The sequence below is a fragment of the Elephas maximus genome, chromosome 3 (assembly GCF_024166365.1).
Source record: "Elephas maximus indicus isolate mEleMax1 chromosome 3, mEleMax1 primary haplotype, whole genome shotgun sequence".
In the NCBI taxonomy this organism is placed as follows: domain Eukaryota; kingdom Metazoa; phylum Chordata; class Mammalia; order Proboscidea; family Elephantidae; genus Elephas; species Elephas maximus.
In genome coordinates, this window is record NC_064821.1 from 29,429,409 (window position 1) to 29,454,449 (window position 25,041).

Here is a 25,041-nt window from a genome sequence, read left to right on the forward strand (position 1 = left end):
GGGGGAGGGGGGGAGGCGGGGCGGCCGGACAGCGTGGGGCGGGCTGGGGCGGGGCGACAAGAAAAGTGGGCACGACCCACCCCTCTCATGTGGCGCAGCCAGGCCCTAGCGCCCAGCCCAGGCCAATGGGACCCCAGCTAGTAGGTGTGTATCAACCTGTCCTCAGGAGAAAGGATACATATCTTTTTAGGAGAGAGTTCTCTTCTGGGTCCCTACATGCAGGGGAGCTAGGATGTATCGCTGAGTGGGGGGCAAGTATGTGTTCCCAGACAAGAGGGTCCTCTGTGCTCAGCTGGGTAGGGCTGATTTGCTCCAGGTATGGAAGTATCTCTGATCTTTGAGGGAGGGCTCAGTCTGTGTCACCAGTTGCTGGGAGTCTCCTCACTCCCCAGGCAAGAGAGAGTTGAGTCTATGGCACCCGGTTTTGAGGGGCCGACTTCTCTTAGCTGGTACTGGATCAACCAACCAGTTGCCCAGTCAGCTCCTACTCATGGCAACCGCATGTGTGTCAGGGTAGAACCATCCTCCATAGAGTTTTCAATGGCGCATTATTTTGGAAGTAGATCACCAGGCTTTTCTTCTGAAGAGTCTCTGGGTGGGCCCAAACCTCCAACGTTTCAGCATTTCAGCCGAGCGCATTAACCATTTGCATCACCCAGGGACTCTGGTACTGGGTGAAGGAGAAGAAAATAGCCAAGGGGCTGGTCCATGACCTTTATTGTGCATTCAGAGGCCAGCAGCTCTACTAGGGGAGATTTACTGTGGGAACCTCCAGCCAGGCCCCTTTCCCCTCCTTCCCTGTGCTGATGACTGGCTCCACAGCCTATCTGAGGCAGTTCAGCCCTTGAAGGGGCCCGTGGCTGGGCCCAGAGGGGTCGGGGGCTCCGAAGGGAATCGGAGGTGCCAAGTGGATGCAAGGGCGAGTCTAGGACCTCCGTGAGCGACCCCGCTTCTTGCTTCGGGATTCGATGAATTTCTGGGAATGGATCTTGAGCGCCGCACGAGTCGCCACGTGGTTGTCGTCGTCCTCACTCTCCTCCTCGTCTGTCGGGGCGGGGAACGAGTAAGGGAGAAGGGAAGAGTGTCCTGGTCTCCATGTTCGGCCTCTCCTCCAGGCCTCCACCTCCTCTATTCCTCCCATCCGCCCTGCTCCGCCTTGGCGGTTAATCTGGCTTCAGATCAGGCTCCTCGGCTTGGGCCCCCGCCCCTCCCCTTTTCCTGCCCTCACTGACCGAAGTACTTGTCCTTGGAGCTGACAAGGGGCAGATCGATGCGGGTGTTGTACTGGGGCAGCTTTCCCTCTAAGCTGGCGTAGAACTGGGTGGGGGGAGGCGGGGGAGAGGAGTGTGGGCGGGGCACGGGCTGCAGGCAAGTACCCTTTTCCCTTCCCCTCCACCCCATTCTGAGCTATATCCTGATTCCAGAGAGAGACTACTGCCCAACCTGTTTTTTTTCTCTCCTTCGCAGCCTGCACCTAATACCCAGTCCCGCCCCCTCGGCCCTCAGGCCCGCCCTTGGTTTCTCAGGCCCCACGTATTGGCCTCTGACGCCTGCCCCCTGCCGCCTAGTCCCCGCTCTCCGGTCTCCTTGGACCTGCTCGCAACTCCCCTGGCGTCGCCCGGGTCTCTCAAGCTCAGCCTCGGCTCCTCGGCCTCCTTCCTGGTCTCCCAAGGGTCGACCCTCCGGCTCCGTGGTTTCTCCGACCCAACCCCTGTCCCCTCCGCCCCACCCCCGGGTCTTCAGAGCCCTGCCCACTGACGGCGTGGGCACCTCACGATCGGCGATGTGTTGCAGCATCTCCGGCAAGTCGAGGCCCTCAAGCTGCGTCTGCAGCTTCAGCAGCTTTTCTTCCACCACGCCCAGCAGGTCTGGCAGGTAGTTGGCTGTTTGGGGATCCAGCTCCTTTCCGGCGAAGCGGCTGTCCTCCTGCAGCCAGGGGCAGAGCCGGGTGGGTCTGGAGGGAGCCCGGGCTGAGTCGCATGGGACGCAGGGGCGGGGCTTTTCCTCTTAGGGACAAATCCTTGAGGTGAGGGGCCACCCACAGGGGTGGTGCTATCCTGTGTGGGGCGGGGCCTCTGAAGTCCAGGGCCGCTCTGTGAGGGCAAAAAAAGCCGCAAACCAAACCTGTTGCCACCGAGTCGATTCCGACTCACAGCGACCACATAGTACGGAGTAGAACTGCCCCATAGAGTTACCTGGTGCATTTGAACTGCCGACCTTTTGGTTAGCAGCTGTAGCTCTTAACCACTATGCCACCAGAGTTTCAGAGCCTCTGAATTCAAGAGCCGCAGGAGTAGAGTCGGGAGATCTCTTGACCCGGGCGGGGGTGGGGTCGGGGGACATATGAAGTGGAGCTTCTGTCTTGGGCTGCTCTTGGATTTGAGCGGGGTCTCTGAGGTTTTGGGTGAGGGCAGGGTGAGACTTTTCGTGGAGGTGGGCTTGAGGCGGGGCAGCGATTCTGAAGTCTCGGATTCTCCTGCCTCTGATGCCCTGGACAGGGAATAGGGCGGGGCCTACCACGGTGATGTACAGCAGCTTGCCGGCCAGGTGCTCGAGGCCCGCCTTGGCCACTTGCATGGCCCGCGTGGTACGCACTAGCTGTTCCTGTGCCGCAGCGCTCCGCTGCTCCTCGGTCTTGAGGCGCCCCTGCAGCTCAGCATGCAGCTTCTGCTCACTAGCGGGGGGTGAATGAGGCCCCCGTTGGAGCACCCCGACGCAGAGCCCTCGCCCTCCTTTGTGCACCGGGGTCTCACCTCACCAGCGTGGCCTCCCCTGAGTACTTGAGGCGCTCAAGCTCCCGCTGCAGCCCCTGTTTCTCTTGCTTCAGCCTCACTAGTGTCTCCTCATTCTCCCTCTTGAGGGTCTCCAACTGCGTGAAGGTATCGCCTTGGGCCAGGAACCTCCGCACGACGGACTGCGGGCAGCCCAGCCCCCAGTCAGAGCCGGGGCCTTTGGGGAGGCACAGGGTCACCCCTCCTCCTCTCTCCCAGGCACACAGGACGGGTGGCCTAAACTGGGGGCTTCTGCCCAGCAACCTTGGGGACTATGTGGAACTGTGGGTTGGACTCAGGGCTGTGTACAGCCCCAAATTTTTGCAAGGTCTTTTCTTGTCTAAGGAGTCACCCAAAATCAGCATGTAGAGTGGTGTTAGTGTAGTGGTGAGCATAGCTGCCTTTCAAAACCAATGTCTCAGCAACATTCTGGTGGCCAATCTTACCCAGTCCTTGGGAGGGTAGCACACCAGCCAGCAGGAGTGATCTGCTCACCAGGCCCCCTTCTGGAAAGGGGCCTAGTCATGGTGCCCCAAGATGACCCCAGAGTCCCAGAGCTCCTTGAGGACCAACCCCATGCTGTGGCAGAGGGGTAGAGGGTTGGAGAGCATCCAAAGGGAAGAAGCAAGACCAGGGTCCAGCCAGACACGAATGTTGGCCAGCCAGAACCAGGCACCAGAGAGGGACTTAGAATATTTTGCAGAGGCTGCAAAGCTCGGCACCCTGGGTGGGGGTGAGGGGGGGTCTGTTTGCACAGTCTATGAGCAATATTAGCTGTGTACTGTGTGCTAGACCATGCTACAGGCACTGGAGACACAGAAGACAGTCTTCAAGGATCTGACACGGCAGATCCAACGTAAGAGAGAACAGGACAGAAAATGGTAGCCAGTGTAGACAACTCCTGCGAGTTTTGCTGTGAAGGGCAGCAGAGAAATGAAGCAGTAGCTGGGAGGGGGAGGGGATGTCTTTTAAGAAGACAGAAGGTTTGTGTGCTGAGAAATATGGGTAGATGCAGAGAGGGGAAGTGAGGTATGCAGGCTCCCTGTGGGGACTCCCCAGCATGTTGGCTTCCTAGGCTTGGGCACAGCAGACTGTGGGCAGCACTCACGTGTGTGTCAGCCACACCAGTGGCGTCCTTGACCTTGCCGAAGATCACCTCCATCTGGTACATGCTCCAGCGACGCAGCAGCTCCTCCTCCTTGGCACGGAGGTTGTCCTGGATCGTGTCGTCGGACTGTAGCAGCATGTGCTCGCGCTGGGTCTGCTCCGGGTTGAGATCAGGGCCAGGGTCAGCGCCCGGACAAGGGATTTGCACAGAGGCCACCGAGGGTATTCGGACTGGGTCAAGGAGAGGGCGGGGACTGGGCTGGGGGCCCAGGAGAGCCATGGTGAGGAGAAGGGGGCCAAATAAGAGCACCCAGGCAGGGGCCAGGGAGGCGGGACAGGTTGGGGGGACGCGGATGAGTGGAGAATGAGGGCGGGACCTGCAGGGGCCAGCTAGAAGCAGTCAGATTTAGGGCAGGCGGCCAAGTCAAGTGGAGGAGGCTTGGGACGGGGCCTGCAAGGGAGGGCTGGACGCAAAATGATGCAGTGAGGAGCAGAGTCAAGAATGTGAGAGGAGACCTAGCATCTGGGGTCTTCTGGAGGCGGGGGTGGAGTCAGGGCGGGGGCGTGGCCAGAAGTACCGAGGGCCGGGAAATATCTCCTGTCCGGACCCAACTAGAGGCGTGGCCAAGGCTGGGTAGGGCTGGCCTTGGCTGCAGCAGCCGGCCGTGGAGGGCCCGGCCCTGGTCGCACACCTGAGTGAGCTCACCTTGCGTTCCATGCGCTCGTTCTGCAGTTTCCTCTCCTCTGCTCGCTTCTTGCACTCGGTTATGTAGCGCTCCCGTTCCTTGCGCTCTCGGTACACCGTCTCCTCCAGATATTGCAGCTGGTTCTGCGAGGCAGACAGGGAAGCCGGGGGACCGGCTGGCACCTACCACGGCTCCGCTCGTGAGCCACGGGCCCAGGTCCTAGCCAGCTGGGCCAGGCCACAGGATCCTGGGAGATAGATGGGAGGGGCACAGGCGCAGTTGAGGATCGGATTCTGGGGCCGGGAGCCCCAGGCAGTTGGATAGGACCCTGGGGGACAGGCAGGCGGACACCTTGGCGATATTCCGGGCGTTGAGCGCCTCCTGGTTCACCAGGTGCAGCTCCTCCAGCTCGTGCTTCGTCCGCACCACCTCAGCCTCCATAGTATCCAGCCTGTTCTCCAAGTTAAGGCTCTCCTCCTGAGAGTGGGAGGTGGGGCAGGCCTGTGACTGGACTGTCCTCGTCCAGGCCTGCTCTCCTTGCTTGTATCCCCCACCCCCATCTGTCCTAGTCCCCACCTGCAGATAGGCCTTGAGCTGCAGGTACACACTGGTGATGTGTTCCGCCTCCTCCGCCTTCATCCGGGCCTTCTCCAGGCGGTTCTCCAGGTTCCGCATGGTCTACACGGCAGTACCGCTGGTTTGAGTCCCCCTCGTTCTTTCCCCAAGACCCCGCCCTGCCTGCCTCGCTGGCGTCACCTTGGCCACCTCCGTGTTGCTATCTTGCGCCTCGGCCATCTCGAGCTCTCGCAGGCTGTGCTGCAGCTGGAGCTCGTCCAGCCGCTTCTGCCGCATCTCCACCTCGTGTCGCAGGGAGTTCAGCTGCTTCACCTTCTCACTCAGCCGGTGATCCAGGAACTCCAGGGCCTGCTGCAGGGAGGCCAGCGAGAGCAGGGGCCTGAGCCCCACCTAGTCCTTCCTTCCTTCCTTCCTTCTCCCATATCTTGGCCCTCAACTGCCTTGGCCTCTTCCCAGCACCTGATCGTTTTCCTCCCTCAGGTTCTCATCTCTCATGGCTTCCAGGACCCCCCTCCTACGTTTTCCACCCACCGCCCTGACTGGCCCTTTTCAGTCTCCTCTGCCTTTGGAGACAAGGCCCCAGGCTCAGTCCTTGGGGCTCTTCTCTCCTCTGTCCACAGTCACACCCTTAGTGACCTCATCAGATTCAGGGTTTTAAAGCCCTCCTATTCACTGAGATCAGTCCCTGGAGAAGGACATCATGCTTGGCAGAGTACAGGGTCAGCGGAAAAGAGGAAGACCCTCAACAAGGTGGATTGACACAGTGGCTGCGACAATGAGCTCAAGCATAACAACGATTGTTAGGATGGCTCAGGACCAGGCAGTGTTTCATTCTGTTGTGCATAAGGTCACTATGAGTCAGAACCGACTCGATGGCACCTAACAACAACAACATTCACTGAGATGAAGAAGCCCTGGTGGCGCATTTGCTAACTGAAAGGTTGGTGGTTACAACCCACCAGCAGCTCCATGAGAGAAATGTGCCAGTCTGCTTCTGTAAAGATTACAGCCTTGGAAACCCTTTGGAACAGTTCTACTCTGTCCCATAGGGTTGGTGTGAGTTGAAATCGACTTGATGGCAAATAGGTTTGGGTTTGATACACTGTGATGACTCAAATTTAGCCTCCACCCTGAACTACGAGCCCATATATCCATACATGCTCTGCCTACATTTCCACCAGTTACCAGTTACTGTCAAGTCAGCCTTGACTTAGGGCAACTCCATGTGTGTCATAATGAACTGTGCTCCCTAGGGTGTTCAATGGCTGATTTTCAGAAGTGGATTGGCAGACTTTTATTACAAGGTGCTTCTGGGTGAGCTAGAACCTCCAACCTTTTGGTTAGCAGCCGAGCCTGTTAACTGTTTGCGCCACCCAGGGGCTCCAGACATTTTCCACAGGTACCTCAAAATCATCATGCCCCAAATTGACCTCCTGGTCATCCCCAGCCCTGTCCTCCCATTTTCCCCAGCTCAGCTCATGGCGGCTCTATCATTCCAGGTGTTCAAACCTAAAACCTTGAAGTCATCCTCAACTTCTCTCTTTCTATCCCACGTACATCCAATTTGTCAGCAAATTCTCTGTGTTCTATCTCAAATGTTCCCCCCGTAGATATTTCTTTCTTTCCATTTTCATCACTTTTATCCTATTGCCAACACCATCTTTTGCCTGGGTGACCTCCTCCTGGCCTCCACTCTTGCCCCTCATGGTCCATTTTCCACTTCTCTGTTTCTTACTATAAAATCCCAACTCCTCATCATTGCCGGGCCCACCTACCTCTCTGACCTCACCTACCATACCCCTCACTCACTTGGCTTCAGCCACACTGGCCTCCTCTTGTGCCTCCAACACTCTAAGCTTGTTCCTGCCTCAGGAACTTTGCACTGCACTTGCTGTTGCCTCTGCCTGGAGTGCACTTGCCCAGACCTTTTCCTGGCTGGCCCATTCTCAGCTCAACCTCTTTTAGAGAGAGAAGTCTTTGCCGACCTCCATCCAATCCAAAGTGCAAATCCCTGCCCCTCCAATCCGTCTATCACATCACCTTATTTTGTTTTTCTTGCTGTTAATGGAAATTACCTTGTTTCTATATATATAGAGAGAGAAAATAACATATATATATATACGTTATTTTCTCTCTCTCTATATATGTAGAAACAAGGTATATATATATATATGTTATTTTGGGCTTTGTGTGTGTGTGTGTTTCCCCCACTAGGATGTGAGCTCTTTGGGAGTGGGGACTTAGTTGGTTTTGTTCACCGGGGGTCCCCAACACCTGATCCCATGCCAAGCACATAGCAGGCATGTAATAACGATTTCATTGAGTAAATAAATGAATGGTGGCTGGCGTGGAGAAAGAACTGGAGACAGTGAGACTGGAGGCAGGAAATGTAGTGGGAGGTTGGGTGGGGGCCTGGCTGGAGATGGGGGATGGTCAGAGGGGGAGAACAAACCTGGCCTGTTCTGTTCTTCAGGTAAGACTTCTCTGACTTCCATTCCCGAATCACTTCCTGGACCACTTTCTCATCTCCCTGTAGGGAGAGTTGCCTGGTCATTCCTCATTCAGGCCCCCTCCACTGAGGCAGTGCCTCACCCCGACCTGTCTCTGCACTCGCACCTGGAGCAGGTTCACCAGCTGTAGTTGCAATGCCTTGGTCTCCTCGTGGAGCTGGTTGATGGTCTCCTGGTTCTTCTTGATGGTCCACTGTGAGCTCTCATAAAAGGCCTTCCTGTCGCCCTCTGGGGGCAGATGAGGTGAGCAGGCACAAGCAGAGCATCATTGCAGTGGGGAGGGGAAGCTTCCCAGGGGGAAGACCTTTTTGTAATCATCCACTTAATGTTACAACAATACCTCACTTGGAGCATGTGTTACTCCAAGTGATTCGGGACTAAGAGTTTTATAGGTATCAAATTATCATATGCCAACAAGCACTATTATACCAATTTTATCGATGAGAAAACTGAGGCTCAGAGAGGCTGATCAAACTGGCCAAGGTTACAGGCAGTCTCACTCCTGAGCCCACACTTTCAACCACTATGGAAGACTACCTCCTAATAATTATAAAAACAGTAATAACAATGACGGTTTTTACCAGGATTTCTCACCCTTGGCATGATGATATTTTGGTCTGGATAACTCTTTGCAGTGGAGCGGGGGGCTCTCCTGTGGATTAGAATGCATCCCTGGCCTCTACCCACCAGATGCTAGTAGCACCACCATCCTACCCCTACCCACACCAAATGTGACAACCAAAAATGTCTCCACAAATTGCCAGTGGTCCCCTGGGGGGCAAAATCACCCCGTCCACTGAGAACCAGTGGTTGATACTTACATAGTCCTTCACTACATGCCAGTCACTGTTTCTAAACACTTTACACATTTCAACAGCCTATGGCAGAAGACCCTCAAGGAGATGGATTGACACAGTACATGCAACAATGAGTTCAAACAGCAACAATTCTGAGCATGGCGCAGGACTGAGCAACATTTCATTCTGTTACATATAAGGTTGCTATGAGTCGGAACTGACTAGACAGCACCTAACAACAACAATGTGGGGTTGTACTGTTACAACCCCCATTTTACACATGGGGAAACTGAGAGCAATTCAGTTACTCTTATTTCCGCAAGGTCAAATAACTAGCATATACAGAGCTAAGATTTGAACTCAGAAAATCTGCTCTGGAATCTATGCTCTTAACTACCCTACACATGATGTTGTTAGCTGCCTTCGACTTGGCACCTGATTCACGGCTAACCCATGCACAATGGGATCAAATTGTTGTGCTCCAAAGTGTTTTCATTGGTAGGTTTTTTTTTTTTATTATTATTGTGCTTTAAGTGAATGTTTACAAACCAATTCAGTCTCTCACACAAAAACCTATATACACCTTGCTATATACTCTCCTAGCTGCTCTCCCCCTACTGAGACAGCGCGCTCCTTCCCTCTACTATTTTCGTGTCCATTCAGCCAGCTTCTGTCTCCCTCTGCCCTCTCATCTCTTCTCCACACAGGAGCTGCCTACATAGTCTCATGTGTCTACTTGATCCAAGAAGCTCACGCTTCACCAGTATCATTTTCTATCCCATAGTCCAGTCCAATCCCTGTCTGAAGAGTTAGCCTTGGGAATGGTTCCTGTCTTGGGCTAACAGGAGGTGTGGGGACCATGACCTCTGGGGTCCTTCTAGTCTCAGTCAGACCGTTAAGTCTGGTCTTTTTACAAGAATTTAGGGTCTGCATCCCACTGCTCTCCTGCTCCCTCAGGGGTTCTCTGTTGTGTTCCCTGTCAGGGCAGTCATTGGTTGTAGCCAGGCAGTACCTAGTTCTTCTGGTCTCAGACTGATGTAGTCTCTGGTTTATGTGGCCCTTTCTGTCTCTTGGGCTCGTAATCACCTTGTGCCTTTGATGTTCTTCATTCTCCTTTGCTCCAGGTGGGTTGAGACCAATTGATGCATCTTAGATGGCAGCTTGCTAGCGTTTAAGACTCCAGATGCCAATCTCCAAAGTAGGATGCAAAATGTTTTCTTAATAGATTTTATTATGCCAATTGACTTAGATGTCCCCTGAAACCATGGTCCCCAAACCGCTGCCCCTGCTACGCTGGCCTTCAAAGTGTTCAGTTTATTCAGGTAACTTCTTTGCTTTTGGTTTAGTCCAGTTGTGCTGACCTCTCCTGTATTGTGTGTTGTCTTTCTCTTCACCTAAAATGGTTCTTATCTACCATGTGATTAGTGAAAAGCCTCCCTCCCTCAACTCTCATAATCATCAAAGAATATTTTCTTCTCTCTTTAAACTATTATTTGAGTTCTTATAATACTGGTCTCATACAATATTTGTCCTTTTGCAACTGACGAATTTCACCTAGCATAATGCCTTCCAGATCACTGGTAGATTTTTTAGAAATAGATTGCCAGGCCTTTCTCCCTAGTCTGTCTTAGCGTGGAAGCTCCACTGAAACCTGTTCAGCATTACAACAACGTGCAATTTTTAGTGACAGATAGGTGATGGCTGCAAGCCCAAGTTTCCTGCAGGAAAGGTGAGAATTCTATCACTGAACCACCACTGCCCTCTCCATGCATGACAGAAGAGTTGAAATTACACAAAAGTGTGAAATACACTCCATTCCGTTTTGAGCCCAGGAGAAGCTTTAAAAAAGAGGAAAACTGTGAGCGTGTATGAATTTTTGCCTCTAGCAACAGGCCATCTGGTCCAAACGCACTGGTTACACCAAGCCTGGTCGGAGGACTGGATGGCCACTGTTGACCCCTGGCCCTTCTCTGCCCTCTACAGCCATCTTACCTAACAGTTGTATCTTCCTTTGTAACTCAGCTACCCGTGTGTGCACTGCGGGCTTCGCCCCGCCGGGGTGGAGATGTCCAGATTTGGAATGGACTGGGTACCAGGCCTGGGCCGCACCCTTGCCTCGGGGGTGGCCAGCCTTGGCCTGAGGCTGACTGCCTTTGACCTTGGAGGAGGGCGTCGAAACTTGGTCCTGAGCAGTCAGAACGTTGGCGGAAGCCGCCCTGCACAGAGGAGATGTCATGATTAGGGTGGTGTCGCAAGTCCCTAGGGGCTGGGGGGGGACTAGAAGTCCCTCCAATCCAGGATCCAGTTCGCGTTCCTCGGGCTGTGGGAATGCACTTTCCGAGAGCTTGGCAGGGCCTCTCAGCATATCCCAGTTGCTAGGTAACTGCCTTCCCCTCCTTCTTCCGGAGAGCTCCCAAGGAAACCGCCCGCGTTCCTCGCCGCCGCTCTCATTGGCTGCTGCGGCGCGGAGGGGGCGGTCCCAACAGGGGGCGGGGCAGAGCGGTTCTGCCACGAGGGAGGGGGGAAGGGTATTTTGGAGTCACGTGTTCATTTTACTTCGCCTGCTGGGCTTCGCGGGCATCTTGCGGAAACGTTCTTTTCCGGCTGCAGAAGCAGCCACTCCCAAAATGGAGGCACCTGGCGCCGCCATTAAGCGCGAGCGTTCAGCGCTATCTTTCTAAGGCTTCATAGTCCTACCCAAGATGGCCGTCTTGAGTCGAGCGCCCCCGCTCATGCCACTCCCAACATGGCGGTCCAGAGCAGCCGCTCTGGGCGCACTGCAGGGGACCGGAAATGACGCATTCTAGGCTTTTTCTTTATGCAGCAGGAACTGTGGCTCCTGGGCAAGAGGGGAGCAGTGGGTATTGACCTTTGGCCTCAGCCTCGTGTAAGTGACAAGCTAGCGGGCGGGAGGGCACCCCAGTTTCCTATAGGGGGCTGCCGGAGGGAGTGTGTGTTGCGGGGTAGGCTATGTAACCTCTTAGGCCTATTGGCGGGAATTGAATAACCCTCTCCCCTCCACGGGGAACGGAGGTTTTGAGAGTCCCACCATTGATTTGAGCAAAGTGACACTCGCCTTCCCTGGCCAGGTTTGGAAAGACTCCCCCACGCTTATCGGAAGGAAAAAGAGCCCCCGCTACTCGTAAGCAATCGAGGAATCTAATTGGCAGGAGGAAGGGGCGCCTTTTTTTGGCTGGAACTGGGTCCTTTCCGACTAACTGGTAGTCGTTTTCTTGCCGCAGCGTGGGGGAAAGTGCATCTCCCCGCAGCCTTCTTCCTTCTGTAGAATCCGTTTCCGGCCTCGGAACCTCCAGGGAGATGTTGCTGCTGCCGTCGCTGCTGCTGCTACTGCTCCCCTTCTGCTCTGCAGTGGAGGTCAAGCGGCCCCGAGGCGTCTCCCTCTCCAGTGAGTGCCCCTGTTCACTGACCTGCCAGGCTGGAGGTGGGGGTAGGGCTTGGGAGGGGCCACCTTTGGCTCCGGCGATAGGCCTTTTCCCTCACTTCTCAGCCTCTGGGTAGGGAAGGTGATAGTGCTGAGCTGGTGGGTGGGGGGCGGAGGTAGTATTGTTAAGGCAGCCTCTTCCTGCCCTGGAGTGAGCCCCTTTGCCTCTTCCCCAAGACCACCACTTCTACGATGAGTCCAAGCCTTTCACTTGCCTAGACGGCTCGGCCACCATCCCTTTCGATCAGGTCAACGACGATTACTGTGACTGCAAGGATGGGTCTGACGAGCCAGGTGAGCTGTTTCTCCATTCATTCATCATGCATTTTTTCCAGCACCTGCTGAGTGCCAGGCTCTATACAGCGACCAAGACAGACCCATCCCTGTCTTAAGTGCCTCCCTGTTGAGTGGGAGGGGAAAGCAGGCCCAGAAATGTGTGGCCAGTGTTATGGAGAGGGAGCCACAGGCCCCCAGCCAGCCAGGGGTCAGGAAAGCCTTCTTGGAGGAATCCTGGTGGGTGCTGCAGACAAAGGGGCCAGGACGTGCAAACACCTAGAGTTGGGAGAGATGGTGAGGCAGAAGGGCAGTCAGAGACCAGAGGTGAGGGCGGCAGTGCCCTGTTTTGAAGGACCTCGGTGAGGAGAGGCAGGGGGAGCCGCAGGCCCTGAGTGTGCAGCTTTGTCCTTCCCGTGTTTCTTGGACTCTGTGTCCCTGTGGGGTGAAGGTTCTATATGCAGAGGGATGGGCCTGCCTGACCTGAGCTGACTCAACAAACTCCCCCACTTCCTCACAGGCACAGCTGCCTGTCCGAATGGCAGCTTCCACTGCTCCAATACTGGCTACAAGCCCTTGTACATCCCCTCCAGCCGGGTCAACGATGGAATTTGTGGTGAGTGAGGGTGTCCCGGGGCTGGGGAAGAGACAGGGCATGCAGCAAGGAAGGAGGCGCTGCCACATCTGACAGCAGCCTGCCTCTGCCTTCAGACTGCTGTGATGGGACAGACGAGTATAACAGTGGCATCGTCTGCGAGAACAGCTGCAAGTACGTGGGTGACCCCCCACCTTGCCCTTCTCCCTGCACCCCCCCACCAGCGAATCAGACCCCCTCTCCTGCTTTTGGGTGTCCCGTGCTTACTCTGTGCCAGGCGCCTTGTGAGCCTGACATCACCAGTTTTCCCTCTGGCCTGGGAGCAGGTGCAATCCTTTTCCTGCTCAACAGATGAGGGCACTGAAATTCAGAAAGGAAAATGGCTTCCACAGGGTCATGTAGCTGGGAGCTAGCAAAGCCGGGACTCAAACCTGGGTCAGTCTCCTTTAGAATCGGCACTTTTAATTGCCACGCTCTGCAGCAGAGCCTGAGAATATAAATACCCGCAAGCAGGTAATCTGAACTGTGGGCTAAGTGGAGGCAGGGGGGAGTGGTGAAGATTGTGGCATCTGAGGGGACAGTTGCCCTCTACTTCTGTCAGTTGATGGTGGGGCTGAATTATTTGTCAAAGAAACTGAAAGTCCCAGTACTTATAAACACTTATCAGAGTCCAGATCTTCTGAGTAGAGAGTGGATTGAACACAACACGCTTGCTGGGCACAAAGCCTTTTTGTTTGGGAATCTGACTTCTCCTTTCTCTCTGGGGAGCCCTACCTTCTGGCCTCACCTCCCAGCACTCTCTAGTCCATCTCCTGACCCCAAGGGTGGACGGAGCCTGCCCACTGTTCCTCTTCACCAAGGACAGGGATGAAGGGTACTGAGACTTAGAGAGCCTGGGGAAGGTTTGCTCTCTCTCTCAGCCCTTCTGAGTGTTGTGGGGCAGGTGGACGGAGCCCTTTTGGAAGAGGCAGGCCCGGTGGGCCCTGAGTGCCCCCTAGTGGTGGCCTGTGTGTGTCCCCCCCCCCACACCCCCAGAGAGAAGGGCCGTAAGGAGAGGGAGACTCTGCAGCAGATGGCTGAGGTCACCCGCGAGGGGTTCCGCCTGAAGAAGATCCTCATTGAGGACTGGAAGAAGGCCCGGGAGGAGAAACAGGTAAGGGCCCCCCCGGGACTGCCCACAGCAGGACTGGGCCCCTTGGCCTGCAGGTGTGGGCTGGCCAGGCAGGCAGAACCAGGTGGAGTTTACACCTGCAGCCGACTAGTGGTGTCCTGGGGCAAGTTACTGCTTGTCATTGCCTTGGTTTGCTGATTTGTCCATTGGGGGTTTAGTGGTTCGTCATGCAGTTATCAAACGGGAGTAGTCAGCACAGATGTTGAGAGCAGAGCCTTAGGCATCAGACTGAACTGGGCTTGGAGGAGCCCTGCCACCTCCTAGGGATACTCGGGATTCATCTTTGCACCCTGCTGTCCTGTCTGTAAGGTGGGGCTGCCCAGTTCTGGGGGAGGACTCAACAAGGTGATGTTGAGCTCAATAGGGTGGGTACTTGAGGGGGGCCAAAGGAGGATGTATCCCCAGGTGTGTTTCGCCCTACCTTGCCCTTCACCTGCTTGTCTGTTTGATGGGTCAGAGTCCTCACTATTGCTCCTAGGCTTGTGCCTGACCCACTGAGCAAGAGCTCTAGCTCTCTTTCCACCAGGAAAGACTCCAGATCTCTCTCTCCCACCCCAAAGCCCTTCCCAAGTTCAGGAAGGAGTGGGGGAGCCATGTTGGGAGGCCATCTCCAAATGACCTCAGCCCTCCTGGGAAGGCAGGAGGACCCTGGCAGGAAGCCAGGCAGAGGTGTTGGCCAAGATCTTGGGAGGAAACCAATCTCATGGGGGCTTAGACTCACCTGAGTGACCTGGACTAAAACCCTGGTAGCTTGGGGGCCCCATCCTTAGGCTGGAGCCTTCCAAGTGTACCCATTCCTTCTTGGTGAAAATATACACAGAGGCCAAGAATGTGTCATGCATGGGACAGGAGGCTGGGACCAGACCTGATCTGCGTCAGGGGTGCATTGTCTAGTGGGAGGGACAGAAAGAAAGGGACATCCAGGGCTGCTGAGAAGAGGGAAGCTCTGGGATAAGACGTGTAAAGGAGGCTCTTGCCCTCCACTCCCTACCCCTCCTGCCTTGGGTCCTGTCTTGGAAGTAGGTGGTAAAGAAGACTTTCTGGAGGAGGAGACTTTTATCTAAGCTGAAGTCTGAGGGTAGTTTGGAGTTAGCCAGGCAGACGGAACAGCATGTATAAAGAAATAGAGGCAAAAGAGTGTTTGGGAGTCTGAATGTTGTTCAGGACAGTTGGAGCCTAGCCTGAGATTAGGATGGGGCAGATGGGGCTGGAGAGGTGGTTAAGGCCTTGCGGGCTGCATCCAGGTATTTGAGGTTCTCTCCAGAGCACTATGGGAACCATAGCAAGGGGCGAGATCTGGTGACGTGTGTGTTTTGGAAAGATGCCCCTGGCTGTCCTGTGGAATGGAGGCATGGAGGTGGTAAGGATGAAGAGGAGGCAGAGCAGAAGAACAGCTGGGCTCTTGCATTCTTCCCACCCAGAAAAAGCTCATCGAGCTACAGGAAGGAAAGAAGTCCCTGGAGGACCAGGTGGAGACATTGCGGACGGTGAAGGAGGAGGCTGAGAAGCCAGAGAAGGAGGCCAAAGAACAGCACCGGAAGCTGTGGGAAGGTATGTCATGGGGCGGCCAGAGTACTCACCCTTCACTTCTGGATAGGAGGGGGCCTGGGCCCGGGAGATTCTTGCTCCCTATGTGTTGTTTGTTTTTCCAACTGGATTTTGATCATGGTATCTTGTTTCTTTCTATGCCTAGTTATCTTTGACTACATATTGGTCATCGTATTTGAAAATTAATTATAGTGGTAATTTGTGGCCTAGAATCAGGGTTCTTTCTCCAAAGAGGATTTGGTTTTCTTTCTGCCAGGTGCCTGGGAACACTACCATTTGGGGGCCCCTCTTAATCCAAATCCAAGGCTTGAAGTTCCCCAGACCTCACAGGCCTTGTATGAGCTGAGATCTCTGCACAGGCTGGGTTATTTCTGGTCCAGCCTAGCCCGGAGAGGACACCCCCTGGGCCACAGCTAAGTTGTTGGTGGGGGTCTCCTATTAGTCTCCCACCTTGGATTTTGATTTCCATATCTGTTGCCCACTGAAGTCTTAACCGAAACAGACACCGAAAATTTCCAGGACTGGCAAAGTTTCTTAGGGTAGATGCGGCTTCCTGGGTTCCTGCCTTGCCCGGGCAGTTCTTACTGTCTTGTCAGATCCTAGTTGATTTTAAGGGGCTGGCTGTTTTGTTGTTGATTTTGTTTTGTTGTTGGTAGTGACTTTGGAGACCCCATGTGTTACAGAGTAGAGCCACTCCAACGGGTTTTCTTGGCTCTGATCTTTAGGAAAGAAAATCGCCAGTTTCTTTCAGTGGCGCCGCTGAGTGGGCTCAAAAAGAGGCTGACTTTTTTATGCTTTGTCTAGTATTTCTTGGTGTTGGCAGGTTGCGCTACCATTACTGGAAGTCTGAAGCCTTGGCCCGCATTTTCAGTCTTTGGGTGCTTAGTCTGCTCCCTGGGGGGACACAACTCTGGAAGTAGGATAGAAAGGTGGGGCAGGGTGGAAACCCCCTCCAAACTAGTTAAAAGACAAGGTATTACTGGAAGGATTTGGAGACATGTTAGTTACTCACAGTGCTGGTCACAAAGAACTGGGTGGCCTGCAGGAACCGGGACCGCCCCCTCTCTGAGGCCACATGGTTGACCTTCCCCATCTTTCTGGGCATCTGTTGTGTTCTTTCTCCCCTCCCTCTGCCAGCTGGCTCTCCCTGATGTCTTGAAACCAGTAATTCATCCAACAAGCATTTGCTGAGCACCTGCTATGTAGCAGGACACACCAGGTGCCAGCAGTACAGCACTGATCAAGATGGACAAAGGCCCTGCCTGCAAAGGAAGGAGGAGAGCCAGATGGGGCCAGGTGCAAAGACTTCTTATTCCCTGTAATTTTGATCGTAGCCGTTCTAGTGAGGGGGGAGGGAGGCGGGTGACATGGGTGCGCTCCCTCCTTTTAACAGCTGTGTAGTATTCCGTTATCTGGCTCTAGCAGAATCTGTTTCATCCAATTATCAGTTTTTCCATCAGGTCGTTGGTGTTCTTCTTTGTTCATAAGGGTCTGTGATACATTAGGGGGTTAGCCTTTGTTGCTTAAGTTGCAAATGTCTTCTTCGCTTTTACCATTTGTCTTTGGTCCTAGGTCCTTGGTGCCTTTTGGCCAGGCCATATTATAGAAATTGAATTCACACATCTTTTCTTTGACTGCTCCTATTGTCATCGTTTTGCACGGCCACAAGCATCCTTTTTCACACGTCTTGATAATCTTATGTTGGGTTTTCCGTTAGATGCATTCTTAGCTTGTAGTTGCTGAGTCAGAGCGCAGGGCACCATGTCTTAACCCAGATTCCCAAAGGATGGCAGGACAAGCATGGGCTCTGAGGCAGATGGCCTGATTTTGGCTCTGACTATGCCTCTCACTGACTGCGTGACCACAGACAAGTCCCTCCTCCTGCCAAGCCACCTTAGTCCCTGCATCTGTGAGAGGACAGTGGTCAGTTGGGTCTGTGGGGGCATTGTGGGATCTCACGGATGACCCACAGCTCTGTCAGGGCTCAGGAAATGCTGGGGTTGTTATAGCATGTGGGCTGAGCTGAGGACTGGTAAATAGTAGGAGTTTAATAATTGCAGCCTTCTCCCCCCTCCCCTTGTTAGGTGGGAATGAGGGAGCAGAGGGAGACCATTTCAGCAGGGCATCTCCAGTGAGTGTGGCCCAATCCTGCACCCACTAGACTCTTCTGGGAGCTCTCGGCAGCCAGCGGGCGGGCCCCTCCCTTCTGAGATGCTATCCCCCAGGGGCCTACATAGTGACCCTTACCTGGTCTCCTCATGTCCCCCCTAACTGCCCTCACTGCTCCCTCCTCATCTGACTTCTTGGGGAGCGAGCCTGGGCCAGGTCCTTGGGCCTCTTCTTGCCTGATCTCATCAGCCCGTGCAGATGACAGTTTGGCCTCACCAATGTGTTGCCCCCAGAGCTGCCCTTCCTGCTGGCTCCAGTCAAGGCTGCTCTTCGTCTTTCCACTGCTCAAACCAAAAGCCCTGGGGACTCCCGCCCTCTCTCTCTCAACCCTTACCTGACCTTTTAGCAAACCCCATCAGCACCACTTCAGAGTCTACCCAGCATCTGGCCATTCCTTCTGCCTCTTCGGTCCCCACCCTGGCCAGCCCCCATCTGTGCCCTGCCCTGGCCTCCTGGCTCCCACTCTCACCCCCTAGTCAGTTCCCCACAGCAGCCTGACTCAGGGCCTGGTCCTCTGCTCAGAACTCTGTGTGGATCCCACTTCCTGGAAGCCTTCCTCCTTGCTTGCTCAGCTCTGGCCATAGCAGGTTCCCCGCTGGTCCTCAAGTGGCCTGTGCACACCTGCTCCTCCCCCACAGCTTTTCTGATCCCCACGTGGCTCTTCCCAGAAGCCCTGTCACCTGGCCCTCCTGACCCCAGCACCCCACCCCTGCTTCCTGCTTTAGTGGTCCCCTGGCCTTGTCCCCTGCTACTTTCTTGCCTGTCTTCCCCTACTCCCTCCAGAGGGCAGGAATCCTTGTCCCTCTTGTCTGTGCTGTGTCGGGTGGGGCACACAGTGGGTACTCAGGGGTGAGTGGTCCTGTGGGATATTGGGGTACTGGGAGCTGGCGGGCAAGAAGTCTGATGGGCTGGCCCCTTCCACAGAGCAGCAGGCTGCCTCCAAGGCCCAGCAGGAGCAGGAGCTGGCGGCCAATGCCTTCCAGGAGCTGGATGATGACATGGATGGGATGTGAGTGTGCCCACCTGCCACCTTGCCCTGGGCCCCATCCTCCACCCCTGCCTTTAGCGGCCAGCCAGAGCCCTCCCTGGCTCACCCACCAGCTCCCCCTCCTCACTGGGGGCCCTACCGGTCTCAAGGCCTTTGAGTGAGCCTCTGAGTACTCACCTGAGGAGGTAAGGGAGACGCTTTACCTCCTCCCAGGATGCTGGATGAACTGAGCATGGAGCCTCAGGCCCAGAACATGACAGCGGGGTCATCTTACTTTTCCCCAGCCTGCTCTGTGGCCTGACCACTTTGGTGGAAGCCAGACCTGACTTTGAATCCCAGCTGTGCCTCTGAATTGGCCCAGTGACCTCAGTCAAATGGCTTAGTTGGGGGTGCACTGATGGGGGTGAGAGAGTACTCAGGGAACCCAGAACGAGGCTCATCAGGCAGGCAGGAAGTGTGGGGTGGGAAGAGCAGGTGGTCTTCAGGGGGACCAAGGGGGCAGAACGGGCAGGGTGGGCCGTTCCCCGGCTGGCGATGGGATTGGGGGAGCAGGACTGGCACCTGGGTCACTGGCCAGCGTGGTTAGTGGGGGCTTGGCTAGAGGAGGCACAAGGGAGAACGGCAGCTTTGATGTATTGGGTTCTGAGGGTAGAAGGAGGTGGAGCCTGGGTGGGTCAGGATATGAGTCTGGGGGAATGAGGGAGCCATCTTCTAATCCCGCCCTTTTCTTTGAGCCCCTTTAAGGTTGTGGAGTAAGGGGTAGGAGGCAGGAAACTGGGTGGTGGAGACCTGGTACTTCTGGGGCTGGAGGCCAGAGTGGGACCCCCAGCCCCAGACCTCATCTTCTGCCTACTTCCTGTGCCCCTCCCCTACCACCACCTCAAGGTCCTGAAACAAGTCCTGGGGAGGGGCCCCGGCGGGAAGAGTGGGCAGATCATGTGGTGCCCATGGCCTGCTGGCTACCTGGCTGGGAGCCAGTGGGGCCTCACCTCTTTCCCTGGCTGTATCCCCCTCCTTCCCCTTCAGGGTCTCGGTGGCCGAGCTGCAGACCCACCCGGAGCTGGACATGGATGGGGACGGGGCACTATCAGAAGGGGAAGCCCAGGTACCCCCACCCTGCCCCTTGGCCTGGACTTCTAGAGGCGGTTGTCTCCAGGGTGACCTCAGTGCATGGGGTGAGGGCAGGCTGGCTATGGACTGCTCAGGCCAGGGGCTGCTTAGGTACCCAGCTGTGGCTGACATGGCCTGGCCATGCCTGAGTGAGCCAGGATGGCAGCCACCAAGGGCAGCTTCTCCCAGGCCTGTGGGAGGGATGGGGGGCGGTCATGGCAGGTGTCACAGGGTTAAAGAGCCAGGTTCTCCATGCCTGCCCCCACCCCACACGTCCCCACTTGATTCCCCGAGTATGTGCACCCCTCACCCTTCTCACGAAAGGGCTTGCAGCTTTCTGTCTTCCCCTCTCCACTCACCAGTCTGGACTGCTCATCGGTTCCGTGTTGTGGCCATCCATCCCTCTGTCTGCCCCTGCCAAGTGCTGGGTCCCTCCCTGTCCCGTCTCAGCCTCTCCCTCAGAGGGTCTGGCACTCTCTGGTTCTTTTCCTCCCCTGCTTCCCTCTCTGGCTCTCTCTGGAAGTCTCTGTCTGTCTCTCTGGTGGCTGGCTCTCTGGCCCTCTTGTCCTTTCCTGTGCTGTCCCCTTCTGGCCACAGCACCCTCAGCCCAGCCTGGCTCAGGCCTGGTCAGGAGGGCTCAGGGCCCAGCCGGACAGCCTGGGGCTGGGAGCTGGGCCTCTGCCCTGGGCCAGCCAGCACGCCCGTGCCTGGCACCGCAGCCTGAGGACCCCCCCCCCCGCCGCATGGCGCCTGGAGCAGAAGGGAGGGGACATGCAGGCCCCGATCCTGACACCACCCTCATCAACACAGGCCCTCCTCGGGGGGGACTCGCAGACAGACGTCACTGCCTTTTATGACCGTGTCTGGGCTGCCGTCAGGGACAAGTACCGGTCCGAGGTCAGTGGGGGAGGGGCAGATGTGGTCCTGCCCCTGTCCATTCTCATCGCCCCACAAAGGCACCACCTCCAGTCCTGGCACAGGGTCACCCTGGCCAGCTGGGCTACCAGTGTACCCTCCATGGAGGCCCTCCACCCCTACCTGTCCCTCCCTCCAGGCCCCTCAGGAGGGGTGGAAACAGGCTTCCCCTTGGGCAATGGTATGTGCGTGGACCTGAGACCCAGAGGATTGGGGTGGAGGGTGGACTCCCAAGTCTGTGGCATCCACCCCCCCCACCTGCCCACCAGGTGTTGCCCACCGATCAGCCAGCACTTCCTACTGACGTGACAGAGCCCAAGGAGGAACAGCCGCCACCTGTGCCCTCAGCACCCTTGGAGGAGGAAGAGGAAGAGGCTGAGGAAGAGGCTGAGGAGGAGGAGGAGGAGGAAGAAGAAGAGGAAGAAGAGCCTGAGTCACAGGGAGAGCAGCCCAAGGTGTGTCGGGGGAATGGGGGCTGGCAGGGTTGGTGGGGAGGGGTTACTTGCTGACTCTCCCCCTTCCCCAGGAGGCCCTGCCCCCACTGGTGCCTCCCCCGCCTGCTAGCCCCACCGAGGAGGACAAAATGCCACCCTACGATGAACAGACGCAGGCCTTCATCGATGGTGAGGCCTGGGCCCACGGGGGCCCTGCTGTCCCCAGCAGTGGGGATGGGCCGGGCACTTCCTGCCATGGCATGGCTCTCTCCTGATCCAGCAGCTGCTACTCTGCCACTGGGGAGAAGAATCTCAACTTAGCCCCCCCTTACCTGCCTCCTCCTGCTGGGGTCTAAGACTCGGGTCCCACCCACGCCTGCCACAGGCCTGGGTGGCAGAGCAAGTGTAGTGGCTGGGGGAGCCCTGGACGGGGTGTCTGGGGCCAGGGAGGGGCCTGCCTCACCAAGCACCCAGGGACCCTCCTGCCTCTCCACGGCCTACAGCTCGTTTGTGCCACCCCTGGCAGGCAAGGAGTCAACTGGAGCCCTGGCCTCGCTCCCTGCAGAACCCAGTCTCCTGCTGCCTGGGCGTCAGGGTTGGGTGGGCCGGGCCCCAGGCTGGCGAGGGCCCATAGGGCCCCCTGGGGCCCAGTCCTGCCAGAGCAGCCCTGGGGAGGAGGCTGTATACCTGTGACTCCTATCCCTGTAGCAGCACCTTTGACCTCCATGTCCTTTCCCCAGCTGCCCAGGAGGCCCGCAACAAGTTTGAGGAAGCCGAGCGGTCCTTGAGGGACATGGAAGAGTCCATCAGGTACTGGGGATCCTGAGTCCCCCCCCCCGCCCCATAGCCGTGCTGCCAGGCTCCCTAGAGGAGGTGGTAATTGGGTGTCACCGAGGTAACAGGAGGAGGCGGGTGGCGGCTCCTGTGGAAGGGTCCCTGGGCGAGAGCCCAGGCTGCAGGACTGCTCGCTGAAGCCCTGGGCTATGCTCTGTGTTCACGGCTGCCCCTCACCCTGCCCTGGCCTGCCCTTCCAGGAACCTGGAGCAGGAGATTTCCTTTGACTTTGGCCCCAGTGGGGAGTTTGCCTACCTCTACAGCCAGTGCTACGAGCTCACTACCAATGAGTGCGTGCTGGGGCCCTACCCATGGGAGAAGCGGGGGCTTGGGGTGGGTTCTGGAGGTGGAGCGGGGGCCTAGGTGGGGCTGCCTTCCTCTAAGGCAGAGGGGAGTAGGGCCGGGGCTCTGCGTTGGAGTGAACTTGGAGGTGCCTGTGAACCCCCTATGTGCGGGGCTGTTGAGGCCAGTGTAGGTCTGAGTTCGGGGAGAGGCTGGTAGTGAGGAGGTTGTTGTCCCTGTGTCTCCGTGCCTACCAGCCCTGTCCTGTGACAGGTATATCTACCGGCTCTGCCCCTTCAAGCTTGTCTCGCAGAAACCCAAACAGGGAGGCTCCCCCACCAACCTTGGGTGAGTGGTCCTGGGCTGGGCCTCCTTCCCTCCCTCCTTCCCCCCGCCGCCCAACTCAGTGGGCCCTCAGCATATCCCTCTCTGCAGCACGTGGGGCGCGTGGGCCGGCCCCGACCACGACAAGTTCAGCGCCATGAAGTATGAGCAGGGCACAGGCTGCTGGCAGGGCCCCAATCGTTCCACGACTGTGAGTGCTTGACAGGTGGGTGGGGGCGCCCAGGCCCTGCCGAGCCCACCCGAGCAGCCCCTTTCCTGCCCTGCCCCAGGTGCGGCTCCTGTGTGGGAAGGAGACAGTGGTGACCAGCACAACAGAGCCCAGCCGCTGCGAGTACCTAATGGAGCTGATGACACCGGCCGCCTGCCCTGAGCCGCCACCTGAGCCGCCCGCTGACGGCGAACACGATGAGCTCTAGCCAGGCCCAAGCCAGGGCTGAGGTCGCTCCGCCTAGGAAAATGCTCAGCCTCAGCGGCCCCTCCACCACTGTCCCCTCCATCTCCCTCCTGCCCATCTGGTCCTTCTCCTGCCCCAGAACCTCAAGGCATGAATGACCCAGCCCCAGCGAGCTGCATGCCCACCCTCAGCCTGTGGACCCAGGCTGCTCCCCCAGCTGCCTTCCTCCCCCGTGGGGACAGGAACAGTGTGGGGCTGTGCCCAGCTCTCAGGGGGCTGGGCAGGGCTGAGCCACACCCCAGGCCCCAGTGGAGCCTGCCTCCCTGTGTCTTTCCTGGTGGCTCATTCTGCCGCCTGCTTGGGGCATCTGCCTCCCCTCCTGGTGGGGGTGAGTAACTTGACCTATGACCTGAAAACAATAAACATGGACACCCTCAGTCCTCTGTGTGCCTTGCTTTGCTTGCATGAGAAGGGGTAGGGTGGGATGTCTGCAGGCCTGTCCCATCAAGTCAGCACCACAGTTGGCGGGGGGGCCTCAGGCAAACAGACTGGGGTTCAAGTCCAGCTTTGGCACTTCCATCTGGGTTTCTGTCACAGTCAGCCTCTCACCCTTCCTGAGCCTGTGCTCCAGACAAGACCCAGGCCCAGAGAGGGATGGCGGCCTGCTCAGGCCATACAGCCAGTGACGACAGCACCTCCCTAGCACACAGCCCCATGCTCCAGTGCAGACACCCAAGGCTGTAAGATTCTGAACTTTTATTTTCTGGCATGAAAAGTACAAATAATTAAACAATTCCATGTAAAAGTCTGTTACCGTGGCCAGGCCTGTAATCCCGGTAATAAATAGTCTAAACGCAACGCAAAGTGTTCTTGTTGGGTTTTTTTTTTTTTTGGCTTTTTTTTTTTTTTTTTTTTTTACAGTTTTTTTAAATCACCTCCAACATGGACTCTGTCGTGATTTGAAACCTTCCAAATAAATAACAGGATGAAGGGAGGGCTGAAGGGGCTGAGCCCCCTCTCCACTGGCCCTGCCACCTGCCCCGGCCACCTTCCTGGGAGCCCTGGCCTGGCCTGCTGCTGGGGTTAGGGGCTGGCCTCCAGGGAGGGGGCCTGGCTGGGCTGAGTTCTGTGTTTTAGAAAAAGCCGTCCCCTCCCAGTCTTGGGGATGGCAGGGGCCTAGGCCTCGATAGGGGGCGGGGAGGTGCCCCCTCTCCAAAACCTAGCCCCCTCCCAGGGTAGAGGACAAACCCAGCCCTTATTGCTCACAAGTGCCTCGGGCACGCTTCCCACGTGGGCACACGTGTTGGCGCGGAGGGCGGAAGGGGAAAGCCCCAAGAAACAGCAGGGGAGAGGGGGGACCCCCTGGGGGTGCCTGCCCTGCTGGAGGGAGGAGGGTGGGAGGACTCAAAACCACAAGAATAAATAGGTTCATGTATCAAGAACAAGCTAGGGTCTTCACCAGCTAAATAGGACTGAAAAAATTCTCAAGACAAGAGCAAAAATTATCCCATTGAGACCCTGATGTCGCTGGCCGCGGGGACGGCCACAGGGCACACACCCTGGGTGTCGCTCAGCTACCTTTACTGTTATTAAGAATTATTATTACTTTAATGATTCCACTTCCCCTTTTATAAATAAATTAGGCATAACCACGTCTCGGCAAAACTGAAAGAAAGAAAGAACATCGTCGTTCCTTTAACTTGCAAACTGGATGAAGTAACAGAAATATACACAAATGTCCTTACAGGGCAACAAGGATAATAAATAGTTAACATAGCAATAAGTTAAAACTACAAGAAGCTAAATTCGGCAAAAAAGTACAAGAAAGTTAACTGGTGCCAGTTTATGTCTTTTTTTTTTTTTTCTTTTTTTTTTTTAAATCTCTTCTGTGTGTGTGTGTGTGTGTTTTTTATTCTTTTCCTTTTTGTCGCTTTTTTTCTCTTCTGTTGGTTTTTTTTTTTTGTCGCTTTTTTGATTTTTTTTTCTTTTTGTTCCTTGCAGCAGAAGCTCCACAGACGTTTAATACAAACACCGGGAGGGGTGGGGGAGAGAGAGCTGGACAGTCAGATGGGGCCACGGCCGGACACCAAACGC

General features: G+C 56.1%; 2 protein-coding genes across 7 annotated transcripts; one reads left to right on the forward strand and one right to left on the reverse strand.

Moving 5' to 3' along the window:
• Window positions 1-41: 41 nt before the first annotated feature.
• On the reverse strand, window positions 42-10,804 carry ODAD3 (outer dynein arm docking complex subunit 3). Of its 2 annotated transcripts, XM_049876946.1 has the most exons (13): window positions 10,440-10,804; window positions 7,757-7,878; window positions 7,593-7,670; window positions 5,321-5,491; window positions 5,141-5,242; window positions 4,916-5,041; window positions 4,585-4,707; window positions 3,880-4,032; window positions 2,754-2,914; window positions 2,518-2,674; window positions 1,771-1,926; window positions 1,233-1,317; window positions 42-1,044 (listed from the first exon to the last, which is right to left on the reverse strand). In XM_049876946.1, exons 1-13 carry the CDS (start codon window positions 10,681-10,683, stop codon window positions 926-928), a joined length of 1,797 nt encoding a protein of 598 aa, XP_049732903.1. In that variant the 5' UTR covers window positions 10,684-10,804; the 3' UTR covers window positions 42-925. The 2 variants fall into 2 exon arrangements, 1 of the variants encoding a protein (XP_049732903.1); XR_007516469.1 differs by lacking the exons at window positions 42-1,044; window positions 1,233-1,317 and having other exon boundaries at window positions 1,833-2,093; window positions 2,196-2,674.
• A 422-nt stretch (window positions 10,805-11,226) lies between these two features.
• On the forward strand, window positions 11,227-23,384 carry PRKCSH (protein kinase C substrate 80K-H). Of its 5 annotated transcripts, none has more exons than XM_049876940.1 (18): window positions 11,232-11,334; window positions 11,537-11,589; window positions 11,690-11,853; window positions 12,067-12,183; window positions 12,683-12,778; window positions 12,874-12,931; window positions 13,793-13,910; window positions 15,350-15,479; window positions 18,570-18,654; window positions 19,660-19,738; window positions 20,554-20,640; window positions 20,928-21,113; window positions 21,185-21,281; window positions 21,833-21,902; window positions 22,127-22,216; window positions 22,482-22,556; window positions 22,644-22,743; window positions 22,823-23,384. In XM_049876940.1, the coding sequence occupies exons 1-18, from the start codon at window positions 11,266-11,268 to the stop codon at window positions 22,967-22,969; spliced, it is 1,821 nt and encodes a 606-aa protein (XP_049732897.1). In that variant the 5' UTR covers window positions 11,232-11,265; the 3' UTR covers window positions 22,970-23,384. The 5 variants fall into 5 exon arrangements, with proteins under 5 accessions (XP_049732899.1, XP_049732898.1, XP_049732897.1 ...); XM_049876943.1 differs by having other exon boundaries at window positions 11,302-11,334; window positions 11,734-11,853; XM_049876942.1 differs by lacking the exon at window positions 11,537-11,589 and having other exon boundaries at window positions 11,227-11,334; window positions 11,734-11,853.
• The last annotated feature ends 1,657 nt before the right edge of the window (window positions 23,385-25,041 follow it).